This window comes from Manacus vitellinus, unplaced genomic scaffold (genome assembly GCF_001715985.3).
Source record: "Manacus vitellinus isolate BGI_N305 unplaced genomic scaffold, ASM171598v3 scaffold_33_pilon, whole genome shotgun sequence".
In the NCBI taxonomy this organism is placed as follows: domain Eukaryota; kingdom Metazoa; phylum Chordata; class Aves; order Passeriformes; family Pipridae; genus Manacus; species Manacus vitellinus.
The window spans coordinates 5,733,217-5,745,358 of record NW_021940478.1 but is presented as its reverse complement, the minus strand read 5'-3'; the positions used below and the strand labels follow the sequence as shown (position 1 = coordinate 5,745,358).

At 41.0% G+C, this 12,142-nt stretch overlaps 1 protein-coding gene across 1 annotated transcript in view; it reads right to left on the bottom strand.

Moving 5' to 3' along the window:
- The window catches only part of ZCCHC2 (zinc finger CCHC-type containing 2), a 41,273-nt gene that overhangs the window by 26,666 nt on the left and 2,465 nt on the right, over positions 1 to 12,142 (bottom strand). The window contains exon 2 of the mRNA XM_018076875.3: positions 1,417 to 1,528. Coding sequence (XP_017932364.2) covers positions 1,417 to 1,504 — 88 coding nt within the window. The 5' untranslated portion in view covers positions 1,505 to 1,528. The remainder of the gene's footprint in view (positions 1 to 1,416; positions 1,529 to 12,142) is intronic.

Sequence of the window (12,142 nt, the reverse complement as noted above, 5' to 3'; positions counted from 1 at the left end):
ACAGGTAATTACACTGTTGTTCCTGCACAGCTTCAGTTCCACAGTGTCAACAGACTGCTTTAAAATTCTGCTTCCACAATCACATTTTAAATATTCTAAATGGCTAGACCAAGAAGAAATGTTTGAACATACAAGCCAATGAGGCATGTTACATCTCCACATCCATTCTGGATACAACACATGCATTCAGGATGTATACATGTATACATTCAGGATGTCAAGCATGTATACATGACACTGCTTCCATTTTAAGTCTAAGTCAGATTTTTAAAATTCATATTCATCATAGCTGACAATAAGTTTTACTATCAGTGGTATTTCAAACCCAGTAAGGAGATTTCTGTAGCAGGGACTCTCTATCACATAACCGGGTAGCAAATATCATAAAATTATTCTGATCCTCCACTGTGGTTTCTCACTATGATAATACAAATGCAGATAAATACTTAAGCTTTTTGCTAGATTAAATTATTCAACTTTTCTGTGCTTCTGTTACTTAATTCAAGAGTGTTACTAAAGAGATTCTCCCTTTGTGTTTCTAATTCATGAATATGAACACTTGAAACTCCGTAAAAGGATTTGAAACAGGTTTGTTGTCTGTAATCTGCCATAATCTTTCTCTGTTTCTTTTTCGTCAAGGAATCAAAAACTCTCAAATTGCCAGTCTTCAAACTGCAATTAAATCTCCACAGTAGAGAGATGTTTATGAGGACAAAATAAACAGCAATTGTTTTCCCATATTGTCAGTTCTTTACTATCTGCAGACTATCTGTTGACTAATTTTGAGTAGACAAGTGATTGGCCAGTCCTGTTGGAGAATAAAGGGTAAGAATAAATCTGTTTTCAATAATGCTTATTTCTTCGAAGAGAAGAAATTGTGCTTGCAATTGCATATTAAAGTTGTTTATGCTCAGAAGCCTTGTTCTCATTCTCCCCAACAGAGCCAGAAGACTGACTTCTATGAAAGCCTCTCACTTCTCCAAACTGCCACTTCTATAAAATCTGCTAATACGTGGGTTTTCTTTTTTTTTATTAACCAAATATAACTGAATCAAGCAGTAAAATCCATCCATTGTTTCACATTATCTTCCTGTTTAGTTTTGCTTAAAAAAATCTAAATAAAATGTTCTTGTTTTCTTCCAAATCCCATCCCTTTTTTCAGTGGAAAGCCAATTTGCAATCAATTTTCATGCTTTCATTCACCATTAGTTAGCAGTGAACATGAATGACAACTTGTTATAATAAAGAAAAGACCAGGTACGCAGCAGAGAAGCTATTATACCTAAAATCATTGCAGATTGCTTCTCCTTCGGATGAACAGGAAGACAGATACAAGATTTCTACAACTCCAGGCAAATTTTAGTGTTCAAAAAGCCCCCTTACAGTGTTCCTCAAAATGAACTGCAGACAACGTACCTTCCCGCTGAGGTCTATGGGAAGCCATCGGTAGTCCATCATGAGGTGCTGTGGTTCGTTCTAGCAAACTGGTCTCATTACTCGACATGCAGTCACTGTGAGAAAAGTCATTCTAAATAGAGAAGGAAAAAAAAGGAAGAGTCTTAATAGAATGTCTATTATTAAGCCTGACTCTAAACAGCAAATATTAAAAAAAAAACCAACCAACCACAAAAACCCCAACAAACCACGCTTTACTTGGTATTCTACAGGACAAAAATCCTGACAGTGGCAAAAAGATCATCATTAGCCACTTCAGTTTTTTCTTTCTTTCTCTCTTTCTTTTTCACTTTCTTTCTTTCTTCTTCTTTCTCTCTCCCTTTCTCTCTCTCTCTCATTCAGGATCAAGAACACTGCTCCACTGGAAGACCTTCATAAAAGATGGGTAGAGGAAAAATATAAATCTCCAGACAGTACTCTTTAAATACAGGAGGTAAAAGATTCTAAAATTAAGTGCCAGAGTATATGTGGTTTTCTTCTCCTCAAGGACTTGTGCAATGGGATGAGACAAACCATCAGCCAAGACTAGTTACCTCGTTTGTTAAAGACTGTCACAACAGAATGACCAGAATGAGGAAGCACAGAGAGGGCAAAAGACATCTGAATCCCCCCCAGTTTGCCAATTCTTTAACAAACTTCTTCAGACGTGACAGATGTAAAGCTGATTTAGTAAGATGAAACCAGCTTTAGGCTGGTACATCATTTGTAGCATGGGTACAAACTGTGGCAACACCTAACAATACATCCGACCTATGCAGACCCAGGAGTGTACAGGCATCAAACCTGCCCTGGGCATGCTGGTAATCTAACTTTGATCAGTGACATCAACAGCAGTGCACGGTTAGCAAGTGCCTTTAGACTGCACTGCAGATGGTCTGAGGAAGTAAATGATGTTTTAGCTGTTTCATCTAAACCAGTGTATGGCTTGTGCTCTACACTGTGTCAGTAATTTCAGGTTTCAAAGCCATCAGATTTAAAATATAAAGTATGCTTTGTTTCTTCAAGATAAAATTCACACCAGTCCCCAGTCACTCAGTAAACAATCTCAACAAACATCTAATAAATTATGTGTGCAATGTCAGATATGGAATAAGAAATGAAAATAGCTGTATGTAAATGAAATTGCATTTTAACAGCTTTAGCAAATTTCCAAGTTTATTTCACTAAAAAAAACCAAAACCAAAAACCAAACAAACCAACACACAAGCATGCTCTGGAGAGTCACTTTCAGATCTCCTCAAAAATCACACTGATACTGTTTTGGAAGACATTTTATAACAACAGTGGACATAACCGAACCAAAGTACCTGCACTTTTTAAGTGCTAACTCCTGGTCATGTATTATTCACAGAACTGTTGGCATTTGAGCACTAAAGCTACCCTGTTAAAACTCTGATTCATTTAAGACTGTCCATAAAAAGCAGAACTAGTAACTGGCTATGTCCAAACTAACAAGTTTAGCACATATTTTGGTGTGAGAGTTAAAGTATTTCTGTCAGGAAATCAAACAACTGAACCAAGATTTCTAGTGAAGATCAATGTCAATTCTCTGGTAGAGATAAGGTCTTAAACTACAGCAACATGCTGTGCCAAAAGCACTTTAATATTTTTTGTCCATACTGCATACAGAGGATGACAGACATCTGGATTAACTCTGACAGAGACTTTCAAACTGTTCTATGTTTTACTTTACTAGGAAGTTTTTTTCCACCTCTGAAATGATCAGCATAAGGGCTGAAAGCACTGCTTCATTCATCCCACCTAATCACCTTATAAAAAATTCACAAATAGATCTAAAACCAATAAAATTTACAGTCAGATCTTACAGTCAGATCTTCTTTTGCAATTAAAGTCAGACTATTTGTTGTGATTAACAAAAAAATAAGCTACAGTCTGTTCTAAAAAAAATAATTGCTAGCTAAGAAGTCAATGAAATCATGAGCAGTTTTTAGGAGAGATGTAGAAATAAGATTTACTTCAAAGAAGTATTCTGTTCAGCTCATGTCAAAGAAGCATTAAATGCTGCTCCTACACCTAATACTACAAAACTGCTTCTCATATAGCACATACATCATCTTTGTAACAGCATTCAAGTACTTTTGCAGTGAATTATTCTAGAATGGTTACTTTTCTATCCCTGGCAGCATTCTTTAACAGGCAAGCTACAACCACATTTGAGGGCCACCTCTAAACTGCAAAATATTACACGGTTCAAACCTGTATTTAAAGCAAGTCCTGATACTGATGGTTATAAAATCATAACTATAAAAAACCCTCGTAATTTATTCACTTGAATTCTTTGCCTAGAAAGTTAAAGCAGTAATATGCACTGTGTTTATTTTGTGACCGCTGGCTTTCACAACACCCAGTGCAGTACAGGAGGTAAACAGCAGGGAAATCCAGGGTGGTCACTGCGTTACCTCACAGCCTGCAAGGGCTGTTCCTGTGCAGCTCCAGATCCTGTCTTAAGCTGCACTACAACTCTTCACTTTTGCTGGTACCTACTGTGACAGTCCTATATCAAACACTCACAGGTACCTAAAATACAAGCGGCACTGTCAGAGCAGACAACTCCAGCACTCAAGTGACTGGAAAGTCTAGCCAGTCTCAAGGGCCAATGAATATTAAGACTGACATTGTGTGTTGCTATCTGGTGCCAATCACACCACAAACACGAGTCCTTTAAAACCCAGTATACTGCTGAGGAAGGTGATTCTGGATGGCACTAACTGTGCCAGTCATTTCCTGTCAATGAATAAAACTGTATATTCTGTATTCGCACCACACATGCCAAGCGTAAGGTTAACTCTTGCATAAGGTTATGTCACTGTAAGGCTTTCACATGCAAGGATTTACTGTGGCTCACGGTGCTGTTGCTAATGATTAAAATATAGTGAAGCGAGAAATGTGGGTGGCCTCAAACCAGATGCCAGATAATGCATTTGATAATCACACAGGTCCTTGTGACGGACTGAAGAATTAACTACATTTTTCTTTGAAAGTGAAATGAGCTGAGAGAGTGTTCTAAAAATTGTCTGCTTTTACCATCTAGACCAGAGTTTTGTATCAAACAAATCTTTCCTCATATGGTTGAAAGCAAGTACCATATTAAAAAACCAGTCTTATCACTTGAGATGTTTCTGAGGACTGCATCATAGAATGTTTTGGGTTGGAAAGGACGTTAAAGCTCATCTAGTTCCAACCCCCCCTGCCATGGGCAGGGACACCTTCCACTAGACGAGGTTGCTAACAGCCTTATCCAATCTGGGCTTGAACACTTCCAGGGAGACGGCATCCACAACTTCTCTAGGAAACCTGTCCAGGTGCTTCACCACCCTCACAGTAAAGAATTTCTTCCTAATATCTAGGATGCAGTTGGATTTCTGAGCTGGAAGCACATGTTGCCAGGTCACATTGAGCTTCTCCTCAAACAACGCCCTCAAGTCCTTCTCCTCAGGGCTGCTCTCAATCCATTCTCTATCCTGCTTGTATTTGTGCTTGGGATTGCCCCAGCCCACCAGCAGAACCTTGCACTTGGCCTTATTGAACTTCCTGAGATTTGCACAGGCCCACCTCTCAAGCCTGTCAAGGTCCCTGTGAATGCCATCCCTTCTCTCCAGTGTGTCAACTGCACCACACAACTTGGCATCATTGGCAGACTTGCCGAAGGTGCACTCAATCCCACTGTCTGTGTCACCAACAAAGATGTAAAACAGTGCCAGTCCCAATACCAACCCCTGTGGAACACCACTCATCACTGGTCTCCACTTGGACCAGTGAGCTGTTGAAAACAGCTCTTTGAGTGCAACCATCCAGCCAATTCCTATCCACCAAATGTCCATCTCCAGTTTAGAGACAAGAATATTGCATGGGACAGTATCAAATGCTTTGCACAAATCCAGGTAGATGATGTCAGTTGCTCTTCCCTTATCCACCAGCGCTGTAACCCCATCGCAGAAGGCCATCAAATTGTCAGACACGATTTGCTCTTAGCAAAGTCATGCTGTCACCAAACACCTCTTCATTTTCCATGTGCCTTAAGGAGGATCTGTTTCATGATCCAGGCACAGAGGTGAGATTGACCAGCCTCTAGTTCCCCAGGTCTTCCTTATTTCCCTTCTTAAAAAAGGGGGTTATGTTTCCCCTTTTCCAGTCAGTGAAAACTTCATCACACTGCCATGACTTCTGAAATAGGATGGATAGTGGCCTAGACACTTCAACTGTTAGTTGCCACAGGACCCGTGGATGAATCTTATCCGGTCCCATTGATTTGAGCACCATCATGTTCCTTACATGGTGCTGAACCTGTTCTCCTACAGCTGGTGGTTCTTCATTCTCCCAGTCCCTGACTTTGCCTTCTGCCACTTCAATGGTGTGGGCTGGAGAACGTGATGGTGAAGACCAAGACAAAAGAAGTTACTGAGTACCTTGACCTTCTCCATATCCCAGGAAATCATATCCCCCATTTACTTTTGGAGAGGGTTCACAATTTTCCAAGTCTTCTTTCTATCACCAACAAACCTACAGAAGCTTTTCTTGTTGCCATTGATATCCCTGGCCAGATTTAGTTCTATCAGGGCTTTAGCTTTCCTAACATGAACGCTGGCTGCTCAGACAGTTTGTATTTCTCTCAGGGTACCTATCCCTGCTTCCACTCTTTATAGGCTTCCTTTTCACATTTGAGCTTGTCCAGGAGCTCCTTGTTCTTCCACACAGGCTTCCTAGTGTTTTTGCCTGACTTCCTCATTCATTGGGATGCATCGCTTCTGAGCTTGGAGGAGGTGATCCTTTAATATCAATCAGTGTTCTGGGGTCCCTCTTCCCTCCAGGGCTTTATTCCGCGGTACTCTACCAACCAGACTTATGAAGAAGAAGCCACAGTCTGCTCTTCTAAAGTTCAAGAGTGTTTGTGTCTCGAGGTCCAGGGGTGCTTGTCTGTAACAAAAGAATCATATGTCTAAAGTGGAGATCCTGCTGAGAAGGATGTTGCCCTAATGTCATATGAGCTGAGCAGATCTCAGCCAGCCTACACATGACCGATGTCCAAACTCTGCCTTTTATCAAGGTATTTGGCTGATCAAAAAACGTCATGTTGGCACTGGTTTGGCAATATGCAATGAAATCTGTCACTGGATAGCCTACTAATCATCATGAGCAAGTGACTGATGCACATAAGTCTTCAGATGTTTGCATTGTACTTTCATAAAAGAACTATTCATTCATCAGCTCTGATGAACACTAACAAGGTAAATCTGCTTGCAGCAGCTGGACAGCTTGATTAGTTCTATATGCCCAAATATGAAAGATTATTTTTCTGCAAGACTACAGTAAATGTGCTATTAGGGACAGCACTTGCAGATTGTGCAGATGTAAGCTGGCACAGCTTGTTCATTCATGTGCAAGTGGGAACTGACAAACAAAACCAGATGAAAGAAAGCATCATGGAAAAAATCAAGGTCTAACTCATGATTGTAAGTTATCAACTACAGCATCTGTACCTTCAAGAATTTTGAGTGATGTCAGAATAATCATTAAGAGATGTGGTACCAGTTACAAGACCAAAACCACAATTTGCTTAAAACAATCCTTCCAAGCTACTACCCTTATTGCTTCACTGCAGTGACACACAGATACATCGCTATGTAGCTATGGTAGCACAAAGGCTGAACATCACGTCTCCAGAAGCAACAATTGGGTGAGCTGCACATGTACCTGTGTGCTGCTAAACCCTCTCTTGCTGACAACAGCAGCAGAGATGAAGTCTTACTCAACACGGTGAGCAACTGTGTCTGCACCCCATCACCTAATTCCCACTGTGGCTTGGATACAGGGATAGAACTGAGATTCATGCCATCTTAAATGGAAACCCAGCACACGCATTTAATATTCACAAATGCAAACATACAGGGCAGCAATGCTTCATGCTGACCACTGTTGACACAACAGATCATCCCCCATGCAAAAAGATCCAGTATGGTCTTGGACAAGTTGCTGGGCAAAACCAAGATCACGACTGCAGACAATTGCCCAACTGCTAAGCCAGGCTTCAGTTTGCAAGCTTTGAACTACACAGTAGCACTGTCCTACTGACTTGAGATGCAGAGAGCTCTGCAAAGACTACGAGCAGAATCAGCCTCAAGATCTAAGATCACAAAGATTTACCAAATTATCTCTCTTGTGGCCACAACCAACCAACAACTTAGATGCTTCCTTGTTAACTTATCTTTCTACATGCAGAATCAACCTCTAGAACACATAGAACCTTTATTCCACATAGAACCACGGCTGGAGAAATGGGCTGACAGGAACCTCAGGAAGTTCAACTTGGGGAAGTGCAAAATCCTGCACCTGGGGAGGAACATCTACAGGCACCACACAAGCTGGGACCTAACCAACTATAAAGCAGCTTTGCAGAGAAAGACCTATACACATAAAAATGTGCATACATATATATATACATATACACACACATATCTTAAAGGAGGATGCAAAGAGGATGGAGCCAGGCTCTTTTCAGTGGTGACCAGTGACAGGAGCAGAGGCAATGAACAGAAATTGAAACACAGGAGATTCCCTCTGAAGATCTGGAAACACTTTTTCAGTGTGAAGGTGACTGAGCACAGGTTGCCTAGAGAGGTTGTGGAGCCTAAATCCATAAAGATACTCAAAGGTCATTTGAACATGGTCCTAGGGAACCAGCTGTAGGTGGCCCTGCTTAAGCAGGGGCAGGTGATGCACAAGACAAACTCCAGAAGTCTCAGCCAACCTCAGTCCCTTTGTCCCCAGACAAAAAAATCCCATCATATGCACAATAAAAGCCTGACTGGCTGAACATATGCTTCAAATGGATTATGTGCAACAGCCCTATTAACTCATATCTAGTAAGCTGGACTGCATAGAGAGTACATGCAGGTGTCTAAGTGTACTTTAAGGTACATTTGTTTAGTGAAACTATTTTAAGAACTCACCTGTAAGAGGCAGCAACAAAATGCTACAACGTAGACAGAAACCTTCTGACAAAACATCAGCTGATTCAGGGGAGAAAAGTACATCATGTGACAGCTTCAGCAATCACATACTGACAAACTTGTACCACTATGAAATCATAACAATTTTGAGACAAGGGGCATACCAATCTCTTAGGCAGCACTAACAACTTCAGCTCTCAAAGTCTGTGGCAATTACATTTGAAGTTCTAGGCATGCCAGCTACACCAGTGATTTACAGCACTAGGGGAATAGCATACCTCGTGTTTGATAGAAACAAAGTGCGTTCTTGTTCTCTCACCTGCATCTGAACTTTTAACAGGACCTAAACCACAGTTTCAGTCCAACCTAGCTAGCCCATGACAAAATAGAGAACTTGAAGCTATAGCCAGCAATGCACCAATTCAGGTGTTACTGTATCACCAGGTGGCTGCTCATCCAACAGCTGTGTAACTTCAGTACTCTTACTATTGTAAGAGTAACAAAATTACTTGAGTGTAGCAGTTTAGACTAATACAAAAAATTATTCTCATAACAGTGTAGAGTGACAGAAATACTGAAAAAAAATTTGCCCCTTAAGAGTGGTTCACTGAAGTACAGTCAGTTCTGAGAAGAGACTGTGCCTTCAGTAAACCTCTAGGTTTACTACCATTAGAGGGTAATGTCATTTTGTCCAATCCTTGAACTCCAGCATAGTTTAAAAGTATTCTATGGCAGCTATGAACATCAGAAAAACTCTGTCTTCTTGTTATCTCACTCTTAAGACACTTCCCAAGGTACTAAATCTTCTTTAACTACTAAAAGTATTTTTACATTTTTCTCCCAAAAAGGACAAGATTAAGAGGTTGAGGAAATGCAAGAAACACACAAAGGAATGCAGTTTCCAGCCGGATCTCTCAGAATGTCCCCTGCAAGCTTTGATCTCTAGAAGTATAAACCCTTAGACTTGGAGGATACTACAGAAATTCATCAAATCTTGGAGGAAAAATAGACATTTTGTATTAATTACAGTTAACGAAGAACTAGCTGTAGTGTTTTCTAGGGCAGTTATGGGTAGACACTGACACTAGCAAGTAAACGAGGTGACAGATTTAAGCTGACAGAATCCTACAGACTTCAGAAGTTTCACAGACACAACCATCTTATTGCTGCTTTAGGCATACTTTTCTGCAGTTCTTCATAAAATGCTGGGAGTCCTCAGTACTCCAAGCCCAGTAAGATCCTACTACCTACAAATAAGTCAACACTGGGCAACACTGAAAAACAGACCACAGCATAACTACAAGCAACCTAAATACAAGCATTAGGAAGTCATGGGTATGTTTTCAACACCCTCCGTACTCATTTACTATGTTGGAGAAGAAACTGAAAACAGGGGGAACAACAAGAGGCTGATAAATCCTGGTGTAAAGTGACTGGGAAAGGCTACAAATTTGCCCTAACACCTCATATTTAGAATTAAATCACTAAAACAACTCAAAGCAGTCAAAGTTTTTATTCTGCAATTTCCTGGAGCATTAGCACACACATGTAAACAGAAGTCTTTCATTTCAGGTATTGTCTTTTATCTAGTTATGACTTCCTTTCCAGAGAACTTCCAGTAATGTTTCTGGAAATCTTTAAGTCCTCTTTGGAGCCAGAGAAATTCCTGTTCAGAGACAGGGCAACTCGGTTCAGTGAGGGAGCTGGAATACTTTTTATGTCAATACACAAAACTTGTAAAACATTTGTATTTTCCTGAAGCGGAACACCACTTAAAAGGTCTTTGCCAAGATAAAATCACATTTTTCACCTTTATGTCTCTTATTTAAACCAGACTCTGAAGACACTTCTCCTTATACTCAGCTCTACGACACTAAAAACAGTGCACCGTAGCTTCAAAATGAGATTGCCAGTATTTTTCTTCCCAGACAGAGCTCTTAGATTCCAAAATTAAATTCTACTACCTTGTGGTACTTCTGCAAGTGACTGAAGATCAATTATAAATGCACTCTTCTAATTTGCAGAGAAAATACCCTATAAATAGAAGAGTACTAAGAAAAATACTCTGTAAATAGGAACTTTCCCTTTGTTTGTAAGTTGAGATTTTTTTTCTGTAAAGAATCCTCCAGCCAGCTAATTACAATGCTATTCAGCAAACCATTATCTCCAGGAGATTGCTTATTTCAACAGAACCTTGGTTCTATTACTGTCAAGTATGCCTGATTAAATGTTCCAGTGTCTAAAACAAGTCACACTTATTATGTGAGCAGATATTCAGAGCTCCTTCAGTATTTCAGCATTTTGATCTCAGATCTTGGAAGGGATGGACCAAGATAAGCAATAAAATCAAACAGCTTTGATAATAATGCACTTATTAAACAAGAATAATCAACACATGAGTTAAGCTATGTGCTCTGTTACTTAAACCAACATACAGTGGTATCAGCAAAATCTTTGCACATTAATGCTTGTTTTATGACCACAGATGTGAATGCTTCTAATTTATTCTTATATTTCAACTTTAGATTCAAAGCTCATATTCTGCACAGCCTAATGTTCCAATGACTTTTTTTCAAAAGGTGTTACTATAAACTACACTCTAAATTAAAAATCTGAAAATCTTGTTTCTACCTGAAGTGTAAAAAGCCAAAAGCCTTCTTTCAGAACACTTTCATAAAGAAACAAAATTTATGCACTTGTAAGACAATCCTAGCTCTGCCCATCCCACCCAGACCTGCCACTCACAGTCCTTATCATCTACAACTTTTAATTCCTCAGCCACTTGGAGCTAAATTTGTTAAAATGTACTACTAAGAAACTTTAAATTCTTAAAGGATTGTTAAAATTAAGACACCAAAAACACCAACAACTCCATTAACCCTTTGTCATAAAGCAACTTTAATGTGAGCTCAATCTTATCAGACAGCACAGGCATATTCAGAAAACATAATCCCAACAACGGGAGAAAGAAAACTGCTTTATGTTCTAGTAAATCCCCCAAAAATTCTTTGTAGGTGAACCTCTCAAGCCTTGCCGTTCACTGTAGCTAGATGATATATCCCCTTGAAACCTAGAACCGAGCCATTTTGTTAGATATGCCACGTCCAATTGCAAGGTCCTTGCTCTAAGGAATTCCGAATCCAGAACTGACAAAGCACCTGGTTCAGCTCCAGGTCTGAACTCCATCAGCTCTGCAGGCTGATTTCACATAACTGTTGTCAGCCACAGGAACACGTTATTATTATTTCACGTCCCATGAGAACAGCTCTGTGACCGCCTTCAGACCCACCAGGAGCCGGGAGCTGAGAACGCCCGGGAGCGCTCAGCAAGGGAACACCAGCGCTGAGCTCGCAGCCTCTCGGCACGAAACAGCCCTTGCGCTTATCTGCTCGATAAACCGGGCACACCACAGCCCCTCTCGGGACAGCCCTTCCCAACGCTTCGGGAGCAAGTCTGCAGGCTGGGGTGGGAGGGCAGCACAACCCCTGACCCCCCTCCATTATGCAACGAAGGCACCGCCCCTTCCCAGAGGGACGAGCCGGGAGCCGCCCCGGGGCACGTGACCGGGAGCGCCGCCGCCGCCATGTTGGACGGGGGCGGGAAGGGAAGCGGCGTCGGCCATCCGTCCTCGCATCCCTGCCCGGGAAGGGGGCTGAGGAGAGGACCCTCCGCCCCCCACCGGCACCGCGAGGCAGCAGGGCTGTGCCCTCCATGACCCA